Below are 20,322 nucleotides of genomic sequence, written 5' to 3' on the forward strand. Positions count from 1 at the left end.
AGTCCAAGATTCTGATCATAGCTCAATCATTAACAATACAAGAGGGAGTCAGATAGTGGAACAAAAAGCAAGTGTTAATAGAGCATGGCAATTTGGTGAGGTTGAAAATATCAGGAATGTGATCAGCAAACAAAAAAGTAGAGGGAAATGGGGGTAAAAGAGAAGGACAACATCCTCAGCATAAACGGTATATAAAGGTGCACGACATGACAGCTACCCAAAAGTGAAGCCACAACATCTCGATCGCCCCCTGGTGGCTGGCTGCAGTATAGGTCATAAATCCCGCCCCCTCCATGTTAGTGGATGGGACATGGGCCAAAATAAAGTCGAAGTACATGTCAAATACATTTTTCCCAAAGATGGTTTCTGTCATTTTAGGTAGTACTTATCACGCTGATATATGTAACAGCTGTGATTGACAGCTGCTCTGAGTGGAGTAGTCACGCAGCCAGATGCTCGGGAATTGTACGAGAGAGGAGATGTAACTTTAACTTTCCATAACCGTCACAAGTCCGTATAATTTAATAATAAATGTAGTTATAGAGATATTATAGTGAGTTGTTGTGTCTTTCTGGCCAAACAGCTAATGTGGTGCTAACGTAGCAGCTAGGTGGCTCACGCTAACTATTTATTGTGACCAGTAGTGGTCAGAAACACTCCAAATCAAGCTGACAGTCACAAAGCCCTGCCATATTATAAACTTCAAAAGTAGCTATGGCTAACATGTTAGCATACAATTGCCTACTCAGGGTGCATTCACACTGAATGTGAAGCAAATTTGGCGTAGGTGGCATAGTCATAAACAATGTTTAGTAAACAAAGCATGCAGATTTTCTCTGTGTGGTACAAACAGAAGTCAAGACGGATCCACATAAGCAACTTGAAAAGCTACAGCTACAGCTAACCTCTTTAAAGCCATTACACTGAAGTTACACTAGTCTGAGAAGACACACATAAATTAACAAATGCATACACACAAACACGGAGAGAACTACCTGAGTTAGCTTGATCGTCAGAGCTGGTGTCCACCGTAGTGTAGTGTTCTAATTTGACATTGAGCTCCAGCTCCAGCTGCTGCAAATTTTGCTCTTTTAGAGCTCTTTCCACGTCTTCAGTAAACTGGATTTGCTCGGCCAGACACAGAATCTAAACCAAAAATAATAAAGTTCAGACACTTCAGAGAAATCAAGATGTTTTTGAAGGAAATTCTGTTATTTCACATCCTGGATCACAAATTACTGACAGATGTATGTGGTCTTGGGTCTCAACTTAAACAAAGTATTACAGGTTGTATAAAAAGTGTGAATGTACCTGTGATGGGTACCGTGAGGGGTCCAACTCCCCTTTCTTCCCTGCTAACAGACATTCATACAGCAGTTGCTTCAGAGTCTCCTTCATTTCCATAGACAGCTCACTCAGCCACACCTAGAAAGAAGGAAAACAGTTCACACACACAGCCACAAATAAAAACAGTGTATAAAACTCTTAGATTAGGAAATATTAAATGCATTTTTATAGTTATGAATGCTTCATTAAAATGAATATGCTCTATTTTAAACACACTGAAACAAACACATGCATGAACAACAACAGCTTTACCTCCACGAGGCTGGAGATGCGTATGAGGTTTCGAAGAGGCACTGTTTCTCCTTCCAAAGAACACATGGCGACAATGTGCTGGCACTGCTCATCAAACACAACACTGTGGATGCCTGCACGGATAATACAAGCGCAGATTATCTCCACTGTGCAACAGGATATGCTATGATACAAGGGATATAAGGGCCAGAGGAAAGCAGAGCAAAAGGTGACAGAATGGAAAAACAGACAAGAGCACAGTAGAAGAAAAAGAAAACAGAATAGAACAAAACAAATGTTTCTGACCTGCAAAGAGTTTCTTGAGGTGTGACTGGATTACAGTTGGGTTGGTTGCCTGACCGAGAATCTCTAACAGATCATCATCTCCTATGAAATAGAACCGTGGGAAGGCGGAACGTTTCTCCTGCGACATATCACACACAATAAAAAGAGTTGCGATGCTTACCACTCATGTTATACATACCGTTTGAAGTATTCGTTTTAAAAAATGCATGTGTGTGTGTACCTCCAGGAACTCGTTGAGTGACTTTTGGCAGCGCTGCAGCTGATCCAGTATGGTGACCAGGGAGTTTCTGATTCCGGCCCTTGAGCTCAGAGAAACAACTCTGTTGTCTCTCTGAATGTCTGACATTATAGACCTGTTATACATATGGAGAAAGTGTTTTGTTACTGAATGTGCATAAAACACATTCTGCCTTTAATACAAATTTTATTTGTCGATTTATCCCAGCAAAAGACACACAATCCTAGTGTTATACTTAATATCAGCCACAATAAACCTGAAAGTTAAACAGAAAATAAACAGTGCATTAAAAAGTAAAAATGTGCTGTGCAGCAAGAAAGAAAAAATACCAACAGTATAGGATACAGATATAGCAGTAGATATAGATAACAGATATATATAAATGCCAACTTTAAAATTAAATTTGTGGGTGTTTGTATTCACATACAATGGAGGGTGCTTCATTTCAGACTGGGAATTTCTGGGAGAGGGTAATGCTCTTGCTATCTCTTGGGCAAGTTTAACAGATCTACATTTGACCAGCATTACTCTAGCTGACAACCAATTTGCAATATAGAGCAAGAGCTCTCTTGATTTGATACAGTCACACACACACAGAGTACCTGAAGTCTTCATCAACTCGTTTGAAGCGGGCCTCCTCCCGGGGCAATGCCCCTCGTCCAAAAATGGGCTCCAGATAAACCCAACGCCTCTGGATGGCATTCAGACTCAGCAGGTACTCGTCTAAGTCTGATAGACGAACCTCCCACAGACTGACCTGGACACACACACACAGTAAATATAGTAACATCAGTTAGTGCTGCTTCATCAAGGCTTTTTAAACTTCCATATATGGGTGAACCACAACTAATAAAAACATGCAACAATATACTACAGCAATTCATTTGTTTAAGTTAACACATGTTGTATCTTTAATAAACAGAAAGTCTGGGGAGATTTACTTTTCCCAAAAATAAAAAATGAAGCCCTTAATAATTATAAAAGTGTATTCATAGATTATTTGACCCAACCTTGTCTTGGAAGCTGCGGTAGTAGGGAGAGTCTTTCAGAGACTGCAGCAGACAGCGGTTATCTCCCACCTGGATGGACACAGAGTGGTGATAAAGCCAATTTCATTTAATGGTGCCAGCAGATATGCCTGCATTTTCCTGAAGACATATTCGTGCCTTCCAAGTCTATCTACCAAGTGGTCACTTTAATTGACCTGCCTGAAATTATGATTATCAAAAATAATGAACCAAGGGAAAATTCAGACAACAGCCGAAGGAGCCTTTCCAAATGATTACATTTTTCAAAAAGCATTGCTTTATCTACGTGCACATTTCACTTTTGTATACTATCTCATTAAACAGCACCATGCGGAGTCCAAGTCCAGCGTTTTGGCTCACAACTTTATCAGAGGCATAAAAGGTAAAGGAGTTAGACAACTTTAAATACGTTTATATAAATACAACATTATTATTCATCACAGCACATCATTCAGTAATCAGGCTGCCATCTGTGTCACTAGCCTTTTTACATTTTATCATGTCAGACCATCTTTTGGTCCACAAGATACCCACACACTCACACATGTTTAGTAAGGAAATATATTCAGGGACCAGGTACAGATGTGCTTTAGAAGTGTTCAGTAGTGTCTTAAAATCAATTCTAACTCAAAGGTACACAGTGTAAAGATAATTAAATCAGCAGGAGATGTTCCCTCATTCCCTCATCCAAAAGAACTAAAACCGAGGACTGACCAGCTGCTGCAGTAAATCATTAATAACATTGTGAAAAGTCATCTCTGTATCATACCCAGCTCTGAATCATCACTAAAATGTCATAAAAAGTGTATGCAGTGTGTGCTAAAAACATGACAGCTAAGTCAAGACTGTTGGATCAAGAGAGGGTTTCTTCAAACTGCATATTTAAATTCAGTAGAAACAGAAACAGAAACTGTTTGTGCAAAGACTTCCTCGAGGCATGTGGCTGGGAGAATGACAAGAGAGTAGAGGAAGTACTTCACCCTGATCATGGTCTGCATCAAGGGGTTTTCTAGTTATAACAGTAAAATGATTCACAATATGACTCAGTGGTGTGGTGAGTTGTAACCTCACAGCACTTAAAACTGAAAAGCACTTTAAAGTTATTTGTGTTCTTGTCCAATAAAATCATGAAAATATGTTAAGCGATGTGTTAAACTGCTTAGTAATTCTTTTAGTGCATTAAAGTTAACATTTAAATTAGTCTTTCTTTGCCTGCATTCAACTTTACAGCATTCTCTATTTAGTTAACTGAGACATCTCTTTCAGCTTCCCCACCCTATGAGGGGCAACTTGGTGAAGTAAGCTAGAACAAAGAACATTGAAGCAGTCACATCTTGGGTCACACTGTCCCAGTATATTATATATGTGAAATATATCTACTGTAGGGGCCAGCCAAGATTCAATAATCGAGAAAAAGTCCAGAGAAACGATTCATTAACTTTAGTATAAAAAAATCAGGATCAGACTGAATAGGGATAGGAGGATTTCTTATTACAGAGGGTTTTGTGCAGAAAGGCAATCATGTCACCAATTATTACACATGACAGGGATATTAGAAAGTAGGTGAAGATGTGAAAAGCTAAAAGCTTTTTAGAAGTTAATCAGGTGGTGAGGAATCCATTGGTTGCAGGCATGTCAGACAGGCTGAGAGCAGTTAGCAGGGATGTAGAACTAATAAAAAAAGAGTAGCAGACCATACTCATTTGGGTGAATGCCATCTGCTTTGTACAAGTGGGTTACCTATGGTCAATGTGTGGCTAATCTAAACTAACTTTAGTGCCTAAGACTAACCCTGACTCATGTACTCTTTGTGCAGTACGTGAGTCCATGTTTGTTTGTTTCGGTGTGTCTACCTGGTTGACTATATCCTTCCAGTCCTTGATGAGGGTGAGAGTGCGCCTGCTGCTGTCTGTGTACTCCGTGAAGTTGAAGGTAGCTGCAGCTCCCCACAAATCCAGCTCCCTCAGCGCTTCTCTGATTGTCACCTCTGCCTGAGCACGACTGTTCAGGTCCTAAATGCAAGCACACACACACACACACACACATGCCACTCACCACTTTATATACACTTAATAAAACCAATAAAAGGTATCCTATAAGATCCATCTGTATTACTCCTCTGGGCTGCTGGCCAAGAACTTTTACCTCTGCATCACCCTGTTCAGTCGAATTTTCAATAAGCCAGAACAAACAATGAAGATGTAGAAGTTCTATGTGGCATGCCAGGAATATAATGTTAGGCACTGAAAATCTAAGATGAGAGAAACAACATGGCATTTGCTAATATGAAACTTTATTGTAAAATTATCTTTACCAAAATTATGTCATTATGCATATTGTTACTGGAAATAATTCCTGAATCATTCTATAAGAAATAAGAACAAGGAAATTATCCGTTACATCAATCCTTAATGGCCTAAACACTGCGGTAAACAAGTTTTTGCATTGTTAAGTATATCAAAAGCAATACCTAAGATTGAAATGAAAACAAAAGGGTTGGCCGACCATCAAAACTCAAAGCACAAGCAGGAGGCCTGATTGATGGGTAGTGTTTAAGTCCAAGATATCAGAGTTTTATGATTCAGTCAAAGATGTGTTTAAATGAGTGATGTTTGCAAGAAGAGCAGTAAAATTGTCTTAATTATGAAGATTTGTTCAAAAACCAAAAAAAATCTTGTATTTCATCTACATGCCAATATGTCTATAAACCTACAGCATATGGTCATGAGCTTGTGCAATTTTCAATTTCTTACTTGCTGCTGCCCCCTTGTGGCCCTGGTTGCGTATTGCAATTGTAAAAATGTATCAATCATAGTTCCATACTTAAAAAGACCAAACAAAATATGAACAAGTTCAAGAGGTGTGTGTCCCTATAGAAGTGAAGGTTTCCACCCAATATGTATATGCATTTGAGTGTGTCCGCACATACTGTACCTTGAGCTCCAAGGCCTTTTCTATGATGGTATTTGCCACACCGAGGAGATCATTGAAGGTGAGTCTCTCTAAAGTCGTCCCTCTAGGAAGGCCGAGCAAACGGAACATGTCCAACCAGTGGTCTTGGGACAGGTGCTCACCACGCACATACTTCAGCACTGGGACCAGGTTCTAGACATGCCGATGGAAAAGTGTGAAAATAAAAGTAAAAAAATGAGATCCACAAATAAATTATTTTGTCAAAGGTAATACTTTAACCACCTCCCTTCATCTACAGCTTTTCCAACACTGATGCTCTCTTTTTTGTTTTGTATAGTTATAGCATTTATATATTCAGAACCATGAAATTTGCTTTACATATTATAGTCCCCAGAGGATAAACCCTTTGATTTTGGTGATCATGTGACCTTTCTTCTAGTCCCACAATTACACAAAAGTCTATACTTTCACAAAATATATTGCATAAGGCTGATTGCCATGACATTTTCTGAATGCTCCCCAAAAGCAGAACCCTTCTGAATTTGGTGTGTAATAAACATTGTAGCCGTAAACCATTGTTCCTCCATAATAAATATACTCAAACTGAAAAGAAGATGCTGATATGTTATTCCACTAACTGTACGACTGTCTACCTTGTATTTGTCCACTTCTCCTTGCAGTTTAACAGACATGGCAGTAGGCTGCTCCAGCTTCCTAAGTCTGTCCTGCCACGTAAACAGAAATTCCTCAAACACATACGTCTTACTCCTGTAAAAATGAAAGTAAAACAACAGAAACATACATATTTACACACAATTGAACACAAAGTAGTGTCAAAAATAACAGTTCCAAATCAAGAAGATTGAGATCCATCGACAGTAGGTTGAAAAGTTAACCCCCTACCTGAATGTGATCCAGTCCTCCTGGGCCTTTTCTGTGAAGCCTTGCTGCCACTCCTCATACAGACCCCACATCTGGCTGTACTCCTCCATGTCTCGTTTTGTCTCTTCCGCCAGAGAGAAATCTGGAGCCCCCAGGTCAAAATAGGTACAGTCTTCACTGAGGAGAGGAGAGGAGAGGAGAGGAAAGGAGAGGAGAGGAGAGGAGAGGAGAGGAAGTCATCCTTGAGTTATGATGTTATTATTTAACTAAGAGTAAGACACACTTTTTATTTCTTTGAATGCATCAAGACCTGAAGTAAAGGCACTAAAACTTGGTCTTGTAGGTAGAACATGAGATTTCACAAGTAGAAGTTCTAGCGGCTCTGCACGGTGCCCTGGGCTGTAGTATAATTGGGAGGAGGCCATAAATAATATAGTATTTCTCGTCATTTCAGGCTAGGTGTGCATCAGTAATAATACTGAGTAGCACCAAATAGAAACACTGTTATAAATAACAGAGAGCAGGAACCACAAGGACATAAAAAAAAAATAAGATGCTGCTTTCTGTTGAGTCACAAACTTTTACAATGTATCTGAATTATTAGTCAAATTTATGGCTATAATCTAAATGGCTATAATCTTATCACATCAGATTTAGTACAGTTACTAACAATCCCATCAATATAAAAAAAAGCTATTTTGTGGCCACAGCATAATCTAATTTTTTCTAACCACAGCATATTCTAAAAAGATGAAGGTAATAAACATCCTCATCAGTTGTCATGATGCTCAGTAAAGAAAAACTGTAAATTCAGCACATTAAAAAGAACTTACAGCAGTTTACTGCGCACAAGCTCTAGCTCCTGGAACTCTTGCTGCTTGTCCCTGATTGTCTGGAGGCACGCAAGAAGGGCAGCATGATCACCACTCTCAAGCATCTCATCTTTAGGCTTCAGCTGGTCCCAGCGGGCCTTAAACCGCTCCAGGTCCGCCCTGTAGGCGTCGATACGACCAGCGGCGTTACTTCGCATCACCTCCACCTAAGGGCAAGAGAAAGCAAGTGGCACAAGAACACAGCCGGAGACAGATAGGACGGATGATTGGGGTAAACGTGCAAATGAAAAGAAAGATAGAGGAGAAAAGAAGACACTTTAGATAAATAAGCAGTCAGAGAAAGATGCTGTTACAGAAAAATTGTGATGAAATTTTTTATTAAACCAATGTCCAGAGCGTTTGTGAGTTTATGTCACCTGATCTTTGATCATGAGCTGGTGGCTCTCCATGACAAGCTCCAGTTTGTCCCACTTGGCCCTCAGTGAGGACAGCGAGTCCAGGCCGCCCCCAGCCACTGCTCGCAGCAAGCGGTTCTTCTCCTCAGCACTCTGGAACTGAGGTAAGATCTATACACATACAGTATAGTTTGTTTATTTCCATGTCATGTCAATCATTTGGCCCAATCCACATGAAATTACAAGACACTGATATATATCAAATGGCAGAAATATAACAAGACATACAGCATGAATGCTGATACACAATGTTATTGACATTAGTGGCCAACATAATGTATATACAGTACATACTGATATGAAAAGACACCATCATTGAGATGGGAATGTCAAAGACGTTTTTAATTTTTAATTAATTTGACAGGTAGCAAAAAATTTGACTGATGGGAGGAAAATGAACCTTTATTTCTAAAATCCCCATGATTTGACAACATGAATAAGGGAGCAGGAGAAACTTATTTGCACAAACCTCAAGCATTCATACTACCATTCAAGAACGTTTTTGTGTGTCTGTCTTACTTCTGGTTTGCGGGCTAATATCTGGCTGTATTTGCCACTGGCCGCACCAATCTCCTCCATGCTCTCTGGTCGATTGGACAAGGTCTCCATTGACTCTGAAACAAAACTTTCTATGGCCTGGGTATGTCCTGAAAGCAAGAGGGAAGATAGCACACATAAAGGAAAGGAAACAGAAAAGGAAAGAGAAAGTAAGAGCAAAGGGGATGTCATTGGGTAAAAAGAATGAAAAACAAAAGTGAATTAAATGAGAGCAGAGAAAGAAATTGAAATAGGGAAGGATTTGGTTTGGTGGAAACTCTGATAACATGTCTGTTTTTACCTTGTATTGACTTCCTGAGAGATAAGAGCAGCATGTCAAACAGCCTCTGGATCAGGTCATCGATGACAGATTTCACGGGCTCACAGTTGACTGTAATACAGTCTACCTTCTCCTGACTGACAGAGGAGGAGGGAGAGGATCAGTCCCTGTGACTCTATTTTGGGGTGTATATTCCCTATATTTGTGGAGTTATTTAACATGAAGAGAACCAAAGAAGTAAAGGTAATCCTCCTGAAACGGGAAATAAAATGCCAAAGAAGAACTGTGTGGCATCTGCAAATACCAGAGAACGAAACAAAGCTTACTGATTCATTGTCACCAGTTTCAGCAGAAACCAAATGCTTAATTAAGATAGTGATCGTCCTGGTTACATTTTCCAGATATTGTGTTCTCCCCCCCCCCCCCCCCCTCCCCCCCACTGTTTTGTAATTATTATGTATTTTAGAAAAGTATCTTTATATAAAAAAACATTGTTTTTAAAAAAAGTGTTATATTTTGGCTTTCCAGTTTAGTTTGGTTTTCCACTGAGAAGTTATAACTTTGTTATATTTACTTGTGTTTATTATGTGTGATATATACCTGGGCAGACGTTCTGACTCCTTCCCTCTGGCTTTCAGGGCCTTGAAGTTTCTCTCCCAGTCTTGCACGGAGTTCAGATGCTTCTCCACTAACTTCTCTAAATCAACCTGGCCCAGCACCACCCACTCCTACGATACACAGAATCACAGTGGTTGGTTCCAGTGCGTATTTCCCACTTTTAAATGTTTCTGAGTCAAAGGTGACAAAAACTACACACAAGACATAGATGTTTAAATAAAAACAGAACTAAAGAAAAGGAGAGATAAAAGAGAAGTCTGGTCTTGACTGAGGGCTTTCCCCTTCGATTTAGATATGCATGGCTGCAGACAGAAGGGAAAACATACAGTAATATACTGGGCTCACTGTTCTATTAGGGTAGTGTAAAGGGGGAAAAAATGCTGACAATGAAAACAACAGAGCCTCCGTTTATAAATAGAGAAGCATGACTAATCCAAGTTCTTTCAAAGAAAATGTTACAGAAATGGCTCGTTGCAATACTTCAATGAGCAAAAGGTAAAAAAAGGTTAATCGGTTAATAATCATATAAAATACATGGACCTCTTAGGCCAGGCTCAAATCTCTTTAGTGGCAAAAGAGCAGCAGGATAACCACAGAATGTAATGCATTCATTAATATATAGTTTCATTTTTTTATAGTGATAATTACCCTACAATAAAAAACACTTATCTTAACAATATATAGATGCTTTTTTACAGTACAGCTGACAAATAATAATCAGTCATAATCAGTATCAATGTCAAAATAATCTGTTGTTCAGGCACCTCGAACTTGTGTTGTATAGCCTGCAGACGGCTAAAGAGGTCCTCGGCCTTGCTGAAGATGGTGAGGAACCCGGAAGCATTTCTGTCAATCATGACGCTGAAGATAAGCTCCTCCCCCTGGACACTAACCCCTTTGAACTGGTTTGGGATTGAGATGAACCGCTTCATCTCCCTGAAATAGCGTGCTCTCACTTCCTCAAATGGAGGACGTAACTGTAAGCGGCCCTGTCTATTCACAAGAAGGAGAGGGGAAACAAAAATAGTTTTTAAAAAAAACTTTATCAATAATATTGTTGTAGGGGAAAAAAAGAAAGAGACAGATAGACAGGCAAGAAGAGAAATGGTGACAAAAGATGACAGAGAGATGGAATAAAAGAATACTGACTTGAAAGTGAGGTCTATGTGTATTTCAGGCAGGTTCTTGTTCAGGGCTTCCAGTCCGGTCTGGTACTGGTGTTCAAGAGCCTTGTACAGCTGATGGTTCCAGTGCTGACGCCATGCCCGCATGTCATCCGACCTGATGCCCTAAACACACACATGGCATGCATTAGTTTAGGGAGAGAATTGAGATTTGTTGTACAGGTTTGTGTATGTCCAAAGAAAAGCTTAGTAATGAGCACTGCAATAATGTTGTATCATGCTTATTAACAATGATAATCGTAGTCAGCAGAGAGCTTCTTTCTCCAGTCATGAATACAGAAATCATTTATTGAGTAAAAATATTTTTAAAAAATTATATGAAGGCCAGCAGCAGAGACACTTCTGACTGTAATCAATACCTGAGCCTCCAGAGTGGCAAAGCCGGTACGGAGGTCCTGAAGGCCATCCTTCCACCGCTGCTGATGTCTAAGTAGGTCCACATTCATCAGTGTCACCACCTGAGAAATGTACACAGAGATGTGCGAACAGATTCACAGCAAGATTTTAGTTACTAATCTCAGATTATGATTCCAAAGGAATGTGCTCACAACAAATAATTTAATTGCTAACTGTCTGTATTCAATCATTTAGTAAATTAACTAAACATAACAGCATGCTGCAACCTTGTCAATGAAGTCAGTGTGCCATTTGCGTAACTTCCTGTTCTCAGTGGAAAGTTTCTCAGCAGCAGACTGCAGCTTGGCAATGTAAACTTCCAACTCTTTGGGGTTGTCCCAGGTGATCTGCAGTTTACCGCCCGATTCCTTTGACTGAGAACGAGGGTTCTGAGTAAGAAAAGCAAGAAGATTATCTTCAGTCCAAAACATGAAATCAACGGTAGGCACAATTTGTAGGTGACAAGTAAATTTAAAATATGTTGTTGTGATGAAGATATTTCAGGAACTATAGTTTCTATACTTTTTTATGCTCAAAATAAAATTTTGCCACTGGCAAGACAGCTTCCCATTCCCTTTTTTATAACATTTACCGTGCAAGGCATAGAAAGTAAAAATGCAATTTTCCAGCTGTGTGCAGTACCTTGATGACCTGTTCAAAGGCCAGGGCAAGACTAAGCATCATAGGTCTCTGAGAGGGAATCATCTGCTGGTCAATGGTGTTGTAGAAATGGGCCACCTACAACGCAGTAACACTTTGTTATAATATGAGCTTGAGACAAGCTCAAACAGAAATAATGAGAAAGAAATGAGTGAACAAAATGTGTTTGTCTGTGTGTGAGTGTATCGTGACCTTTTACTCTCACCTGTTTTAGGACAATGGCTTGTCTGTAGAATTTGTCTGCAGTATTAGCAGCCTGCTGTATTTTGGCTGGGATGGGAAAGCCCAGGGCAGAGAGCTGTCTGACCTCCCTGAGCAGACTGACCAGCCTGTCTGAATACTGGATCTTCAGCCTGCCGTCCACATGGTCCAGGTCCATCACACGGTTACTGGCCTGGAGACTACACAGTAGGAGAGAATTATAATTAGATCCACTCAATCCAGCACCATTCCAACTGAAGTGCCCTTGATCAGTGTGCTAAATGAGGTAATGATGAACTAGCCTGTCAACAAATATTCTAAATTTGAATATATATTCGAATTGTAAAAAAAACAAATATTCGAATATGAAAAGTAATATTCGATTGTGGAAAAAAAAAAGATGCAACACTACCACAGCTGTCTGTCTTGCGCGCACTGAATGCACCCCATGACGGGAGTCACAAAACGTTACTTATTAAATGAAAATGAAATGTAATGTTAGGTCAAGCTGAACGAGGAATAATTCAACAACAACCATAGCGATGGAGCTGCAGAAATAGTGACATCGTATCCTAGCAGCAAGCATTACGTTACATCATGTAAACAAATCACGTACCTATCAGCTGTGCGCTCGTGATTGGACTGGAGATGTAATAACTTAAAAGTTGGGTGAGTAGTACTTGCTATCCTCTGACATTTCTACTTTTTAAACAGAAAACACACATTTCATATTGTGATATATACTGGAAGGAATTTCAGGTGATCTCCCTACAGCCAGCTGTTGCCTTATTTAGTTTTGTTTAGTGAAATGAGGAGGTATCGTATAGACAACTCCTCATTTGAACTTCACAAATTAGCCAGTCCTCGTCCAATGCGGCACTTTTAAAGCGAGCAACAGGAATAAAAAGAAAAAGGACGTCTGACAAAAGTTCAGCTCAAAACACGTTGCGCAGTGCTGCGTCACTCACAGCCAGTTAGGACATGTGCCACTGACGTATTGTGCAAAAATAGATTATTTGAATAGTTCCAGTTTTTTTTAGAACGAATATTCAAATGTCATTTTTGGCCAATTTTGACAGCCCTATGATGAACATGCGAAAGAAAAACAGCATTATATACAGTATATACACAAATGAAAATGATTTTATTAAGAAAATGTATGTACTGTATGTTGCAGTCTAAGACACTGTGATATATAAATTGACCTGAATGCTTTCAGTGGCAATTAAGATGAAATTCAGTGTTGCTCTGAACTATTCTTGGATGTCTTGTTAGTTGAGGTCACAGTGTGCAGTGTTTCCAACCTGATCCCTGACTTTGGGTCAGCCAGTCCGGACAGTATATCTCTTGACCAGTCCTCGAACTGTTCCTGTTCATACGCCCTCAGAACCTCCAGCAGGTCATCACAGAAATGCAGGAACCCCTTGAACCCAGACAGGTCTGAGAGCAGTGCCTCAGCTATACGGACAGAGTCTTCAACCTAAGGACGCAAACACAGGATTATAAAAAAAAAGGGAATCAGTACACACTATTCTTTTCATCATCATACCATCTGTCTAATTAGCTGATGAAAGCTCATTCTCTTACACATGGAAATCAATTATGGACCATGCTATTTGGTGGTCAATCACATACACAGACACACTCTGTTACCTTGTGTATGAGCTGTCGGACCCAGACAATCTTGTTGACCACCTCAGGGAGGTTCCTGCCAATGAGTGGCCCAGACTTGTCTCCAGGGCCTCCATGGCATCGGCTCTCAAAGTCTGTCTTCAGGCCTGAGAAAAACAATAAAGTAGAGGTTGGGGTCAAAGATGGGGAAACAACAATGTGTCACGACTCACTTTCCCGACATCATACACATCATTTTTACAACACTTTTTTCCAAGTCACTTACTATGAGTGAGCAGGTAGTGCTTCAGCTAAAGAATATATTGCTGTTTTAGGGACAGAGCCTTTCCATGACAGGACATTTACTCAGCATTTCTGAAACAACCTAGGAGAGAAGGTGTCTTGAAATGTACTTCTATAGTCTGGATGAAGGGTTTTCAAAGTCTGACACTGGGCCCCCTTCAGACAAAATTAAAATAACTGTGTCTAAAAAATATGTATATTATACCTGTCTGTTCAGATTTTACTCAGTTATGATTCTGAGAAGGAATGTGACTCATACTATAGCATTTGTGGGTTATGGGTTTTAAAGAAAAGCACCTTAATTGCCTCCATGAGCTGTGAGTCAAAGCCACTAACTTCCCGTTGATTTTAGAAGCCCAGCATGCATTTGTCCCTTTTTATCTCATGCAGTGTCTTTGCCTCACATCTGTGAGTTTGCGAACCTAATAAATGCAGCATTCTTCAATAGTGAGTCGCTGCATTTAATTAAATGAGCATGAATTGGGTTTATTAACATTTTACCACCATGTGTTGACACAATAACCCACTGTCTGTCACACTATCTCTGACACAGAAACAGATATAAATGTACCCTTGTTGTAGTCCAGTAGTCTGGCCAGCAGGGTCTCTCTCTCTGACTGCAGCTCTTTGCTGATGGTGGGACGTCTGATCAATTCCTTGTGCTTTTGAAACACCTGCAACAGCTAAACAACAAACACACACACACAGGCATATACGGTAAGTTCCTACGTCACCACACGCCCACACACAATATTTTACAACCTGAGCTGAAGTAGTGCGTTTCACTACCTGTTGTGGGTTGTCCTGTACATCAGCAATGCCACTCTTTAGTCTGCCAGCGACCTCCTGCTCTGACGGAGCCATTAGGCGCTCAAACTGAGCCACCGCTGCTCTCCAGAGAGGCTACAAAAAAAAACAAAGAGTCATACTCTAAGATAAAAAGGGATATTTTATCCTTGCCTAAATAGATTGCGTAGAAAATACAACTTAAAATAACCATCATTGCTTTTCTATGTTTGCAGCTGCAAGACCGGTGTTTAATAACAGGATCAAAGTCATTTCAGGATGAGGTGGGTGGAAAATGTACAGTAACCATCAGCCAAATGCTCACAAAGTGTCTGTAGCTGGGAAGTGTGAGCATGATTGGGGATTCCCTCAGCTTGGATACTAATCTGTTGAAAGCAGTCATGAGGAAGGCTCAAACAAGGTCATTCAGAAGTCTCACATGTACAGTACATGTACAGACACATGCAAACTCACCACTTCCTGCAACTAACCTCAGTGTAGGGGTTGTAATGCAGAGGGTTTAGTCCAGAGAAAGGTTCAAACACACGATCTGAGGTCATTGCCTGCTGCTTCCCTCCCGGTAGCAGACGCAGTAGTTTCTCATGAACCGTACGCAGAGTCACCACCTGGTAGACATAAACAGGAAGAGTGTTTTCACATGCTATCTATGTCAACTGTTTTATTTATGTGTTTGGTTGTCAGGCTCACAGAAGTCACCAACATGACTTACAATTTGTAACAGACTTATCAGACTATGGCACTAATTCTAAGATGCTGTATATATGGGTAGGGGGGTGCTAAACTGACAAACACCAATGTCAAACCTTTAATGGAAAATGCTACAGTTCCGTCCCCAGGAGAATTTATAAAATGTATTGTAAAGAGGAAACAGGCATTTATATGCATGTGACAGTGGCTATATGTCTTTGGATCAATGTAGCCACATTCCCAAGTCCGTGGTAGCCTTTCTAGGCTAAAAATATGTTGCCAGGTCAGGTAAGGTTTTAACAGCATCATAGATCTGTACCACAGTTAAGCAGTTGTCTACGTAGGTAACAAGGAAACACTGCAAACACTGTCATGCATACAAACAGCTACTAGGGGCAGGTAGTTTATCAAAAGGCCATGTCCCAATTCAGGGCCTCACTCCTTCATGGTCTGCGTTTCAAGGCAAGGCTCCTTTGAGCCAACAAAGGTTCACAATTTGACAACAGTTAGGATCAAATCTGTATATACAAACGTTTCCTGGATATCCAATGTGAGGGGGATACTTTCTGCATCAATAAGGTGCTTAACAAGTCTCTTTATCAATCTATTTATGGTTCATTTTTCCTTCCTTGTTCTGGTTTCAAAGTAAACATCAAGTGGAAATTCCATTTAAATGGGACGTCTGCTCATTTACAAACAAGCAGAAACAAGGAGAGGACAACTAAGAGGATCCTTGCAGATATATTTTGAGCTCTGAATGTAATGCAACCAGTGTACCACAATGTCATGTAAAGGGGAGAAATATGTAATATTTAATAATATCTGTTCCACAAAAATTGCTTCCTTGACATTGGATTAGAACTATATCTTACCTCATCCAATCTTTTTGCAAGGCAATGAACGGTTTGCGGGCAGTGCTTGTTTCCCTTCCAGGTGTGTGGAGCATGTCTCTTCCACACCTGAGAAAAAAGCCAATTAAAAAAAATCAAACTGATAATCTCCTTCTACATGTAGCTTTCAATTTATAAGACAGAGATGGATTTTCAAATGTTATGTTTAAATGCATTTGTTCCAGTTAAATTGAAGTGGAGGTGTTTTATTGTGAGAGTAAATGGTAAAGGTTTTGATTTTTGGAACCATTTTGTGCATACTTTTTTCCTTATTTTGATCTCTCCCATACCTGTCCAGTCAGATGCTCACAGGCTACCACCCACTGTTCACAGATGGTAACGCCCATTCTCATGTTCTCCCTCACAGATACAAATGACTCCTCAAAAATTTTAAGACCGCTCAGCTTCCTCTGCACATATCTTCCCAGGGCTCCACCTTGTACGCAGACAAACACAAAAAGCAAAATTGGCACAAACAGACGCGCCCACACACAGTGACGCAACAACATACGAACACAGGACATGCTCACACAGTTACTCCAGGATTGCCAAACCACTTGTCACATTTTAGTTGAAGGTTAAGTCAACATTAGTAATAATGCACTGCAACCTCAAACATTTCAAATTAAGTTATAGTTTTGTTTATACAGTAGCTACTGTGTACTGAGGAGTTCCTAGGAAAACAAAGTTGGTTTCAGTTCTCAAAAGATATGCATTTCATCAACAATTATTTTAAATGATCTGTTTTACACAGAAGTCTTGACGCACACCGCCCCTTAAAACAACATCAGCAAATATTTATTTTCATTTCCTGGTTTTGGTTGTCATGTGTGAGAGAGTCCCACCGATAACATCCATGAGTCGGACCATGCGTGTTTCTGGATAAGGCTCAAAATCAGTCTGCCGCCAAACATCATCCAGAGCGTCTCTGCTCTGTTCCACCAGATCAACAACATCAGGCATAGACAAGCCATCAAGACCACCATACTCCTGGTGGAAACACAAAGACACACATAGTTAGTTCCCAGTTAGTTCACTGCAATTTGAAATATCAGCTTAAAAAACAATTATTAAACACTGTTGGAAAAAAAATTATGTAAAATAATGTTAAGACAAGTCCTGATACATAAATGTTTGCATGCATACCTTTTGTATGGGTTTAAATTGCTCAGTGAAATATGTAGCCCTTTCTCTCACGCTGTTCTTCTCCGCAGACTCAGCGAGATCGTCCCAGTACTGGAACTCATCACTGGGAGTCAGGATGCCTACATAGAGTGGAAAAAAATATGAGTACATCGTTTGGAAATCATAATGTATCCTTGTTATCTCTATATCAAACTCTACACTCTATATCTTATCAGATTCAGTTAAGAGTTTGTTTATTTACTAGACAACCTCCTCTATGAAGTGAACAAATGCAAATCATCTTTAGCCATACACTTATTAACTCTTCATGATATATATTATATATACATATATTAGTCGAATACAGCACTGTTTACAGTCTTAAGCCAAAGGGTTACAAGTCAGTAATAAATGCAGGTGCAACTGTCCATTACAGTGTTGCTGACAGCAGCTCCCAGTATTAAGGATTAACTTTCCTTTTATACATACTAGCAAGATGTTTTACCAAATTGCATGCATAATGTTAAGTCCCTCCAAAGTCCAAATATTTCAAAAGACATATGTTACCGCTTCTATGATCATTCTGAAGGCACTACGGCCCAGACCTGTGTAATTCTTTCTGCAAAAATATATTTATGCATACCGAGGACATCTTCCTCTGAGCGTCCCCTCTTGGCAGAGGGTTGTGCTCCAGACTGGCGGACCACTGAGCCCAGGCCAAGCTCCAGCTCACTCAGCAGGCCTGCCAGCTTAGGGTCAAATGCTGAACGCCAGCGCTCATCCTGGAGAGAAGTGAAAGAGAGACACTTTTTCAAGTTTTAGACTAAATAGTCTTACTTTTAAAGTATTTATGTACATATCATAAGGGTGTTGTAATATGTATTTACAATAATTTGTTTTCAATTATCTCAGGTCGTCATTTTCAATTTTAATAATCAAGGAGCCATACTACAAATATAGGAAATGTATTGACTAATTCCAATTTGAAATGTTTTCCAAACAGTAGCTTCAGAAAATCTTCATATATTTGCTTTGGTTTTTGTTGACTATGTGGTCTAGCAGAATCTTCCACCGTGGTTGATGTTACTACCAAAGCCTACATCTTTCAAAAAGCATCTGTGGCATTCTTTAATACACAGAGACATGCTCACCTTCAGCAGTACAGGTGCAAAGACTTGTCTTACAGCCTGGTAGAGGGTGTTGATGGGAGACTCCAGCATGGACGACACAAGGAGGCTCTGGTGAAGGTTGTCTTCTGTGATCACGGTGGGATGCAGCTTGAAGAACACCAACACCTTCTCTCTACTCTCCCCCGATGCTTCAATCTGACAAAGGAAGATGAAATGTTTATAAAGAATCAACAGACACAGTTTCATCGACAAGTTGATTGTTGTTTTAAGTATGATGCATGAATAAAGTTACACGACGTGCACATATACATACTACCAGGCTATTAGTTTGACGTAGTTGCAAACACACATTTTCTTACAATTTTGAATTAGGCATCTTACTGCTGTATTCCACCATGCAAAGTTATTGTTAGTGGCCCAAGCGGTTACATTTGTAGCTCAAAAATATTTATTGATTTAGTAGCCTGAAATGGACTAGACGACATGCTTACTATTGCCTTGCCTAAGACTCTTTGATTTCACAATAGTACACTATTTTATTACATAATCCCGACTGAAAACCAAAGGTTTTTCTCAGTAAGCAAAATCATTGTTTCCACTTCTCCCATGTTGTGCCCAAAGAAAGATTTTGTAATTATGGCTGACTGTGTCATTAAACTAAGATTAACTATGATCTTTAGTTTCCTCACTGAGTGTTCATTGTGAGTTATTCACTTCTGTCTATTGTGATATTCTGAAACACGTCATGGCAAAAAAAAAAAAAAAAAAAGCAGCAGCATATTATTGATGTCACTGCTGTTTACTGCTGTATTGAATGATTGTGATCTCTTCCAAAGAATTCACAGCACATGGTCAGGTGAGTCTGAGCTGGCGAGCAGGCAGGGAAGTTCATCAAGCTTCCTGATGTCTTCTGTGACGTCACCATAAACGCAGTGAATGCACACATGTACACACACACACAACCCTCACACCTTCTGAAACACATCATGTAAAAAAAAAAATATATGGATATATACAAAACATTTCAATTATGCTTTTAACATGTGTGTTACCTTATTTGACAAGTGAAGGTCATTGTCATGTCTGCTGATGGACAGGACAAATTCATTTCCATCGTCCAAGAAGTTATTGAGCTCTGGGCTGTCAGTCAGGGATGATGAAGGCTTTATCCCATAGAAGTTTCCAGTTGTGGTCAGGATAAACCTTTTGCGAGCATCATCTGAACCGTGGGGCATCTTTTCAGCTGCAGTCATGTACTGATGCTGAGAAGGCTGTAGTATACAGAAAATAACACCATAAAGAACCACACTATGGGAGGGATATGGCTTAATAGATAGATAGATAGATAGATAGATAGATAGATAGATAGATAGATAGATAGATAGTAACTTTATTGATCTAGAGGGAAATTCAAGTTTCCAGCATCACAGTTCCATAGTGCAAAACATGTTAGTAAAAAGACAGTAAAAAAGGTTAGTAGTGCAAAGTACAAAGTACAAAAACATATACCAGATATAAAAATACAAGGAGATAAAGAAAAACTGTTAAAACTGAATATAGTACAGGGTAACAGCTGAGATACACGACTATTAAAAAAGTGAATATAGTGCAGAAGAGACTGTTAAAAATGAGTATAGTGCAGGGTAACTCCAGTAGCTCA

At 39.7% G+C, this 20,322-nt stretch overlaps 1 protein-coding gene across 8 annotated transcripts in view; it reads right to left on the reverse strand.

Moving 5' to 3' along the window:
• Positions 1–20,322, reverse strand: part of LOC119491356 (cytoplasmic dynein 2 heavy chain 1) — a 137,237-nt gene that overhangs the window by 113,598 nt on the left and 3,317 nt on the right. For all 8 annotated transcript variants that reach the window (XR_005207593.1, XM_037775282.1, XM_037775286.1 and 5 more), the window contains exons 2-35: positions 19,715–19,933; positions 18,684–18,857; positions 18,176–18,314; positions 17,554–17,672; positions 17,253–17,397; positions 16,698–16,843; positions 16,390–16,476; positions 15,301–15,435; positions 14,813–14,926; positions 14,595–14,706; positions 13,763–13,887; positions 13,414–13,589; positions 12,114–12,309; positions 11,891–11,986; positions 11,476–11,637; positions 11,212–11,310; positions 10,818–10,957; positions 10,433–10,661; positions 9,651–9,778; positions 9,072–9,187; positions 8,753–8,880; positions 8,195–8,344; positions 7,779–7,984; positions 6,967–7,122; positions 6,717–6,831; positions 6,085–6,255; positions 5,004–5,162; positions 3,133–3,201; positions 2,725–2,879; positions 2,105–2,237; positions 1,885–2,002; positions 1,600–1,712; positions 1,312–1,425; positions 996–1,146 (exon numbers count right to left, since the gene is read on the reverse strand). Coding sequence is in view for 7 of the 8 variants with exons in the window: in XM_037775282.1 (XP_037631210.1) it covers positions 996–1,146; positions 1,312–1,425; positions 1,600–1,712; positions 1,885–2,002; positions 2,105–2,237; positions 2,725–2,879; positions 3,133–3,201; positions 5,004–5,162; positions 6,085–6,255; positions 6,717–6,831; positions 6,967–7,122; positions 7,779–7,984; positions 8,195–8,344; positions 8,753–8,880; positions 9,072–9,187; positions 9,651–9,778; positions 10,433–10,661; positions 10,818–10,957; positions 11,212–11,310; positions 11,476–11,637; positions 11,891–11,986; positions 12,114–12,309; positions 13,414–13,589; positions 13,763–13,887; positions 14,595–14,706; positions 14,813–14,926; positions 15,301–15,435; positions 16,390–16,476; positions 16,698–16,843; positions 17,253–17,397; positions 17,554–17,672; positions 18,176–18,314; positions 18,684–18,857; positions 19,715–19,915 (4,777 nt within the window). In the remaining variant the exon portion in view is untranslated. The remainder of the gene's footprint in view (positions 1–995; positions 1,147–1,311; positions 1,426–1,599; positions 1,713–1,884; positions 2,003–2,104; positions 2,238–2,724; positions 2,880–3,132; positions 3,202–5,003; positions 5,163–6,084; positions 6,256–6,716; positions 6,832–6,966; positions 7,123–7,778; positions 7,985–8,194; positions 8,345–8,752; positions 8,881–9,071; positions 9,188–9,650; positions 9,779–10,432; positions 10,662–10,817; positions 10,958–11,211; positions 11,311–11,475; positions 11,638–11,890; positions 11,987–12,113; positions 12,310–13,413; positions 13,590–13,762; positions 13,888–14,594; positions 14,707–14,812; positions 14,927–15,300; positions 15,436–16,389; positions 16,477–16,697; positions 16,844–17,252; positions 17,398–17,553; positions 17,673–18,175; positions 18,315–18,683; positions 18,858–19,714; positions 19,934–20,322) is intronic.

Source organism: Sebastes umbrosus, chromosome 7 (assembly GCF_015220745.1).
Source record: "Sebastes umbrosus isolate fSebUmb1 chromosome 7, fSebUmb1.pri, whole genome shotgun sequence".
Classification (NCBI taxonomy): Eukaryota; Metazoa; Chordata; class Actinopteri; order Perciformes; family Sebastidae; genus Sebastes; species Sebastes umbrosus.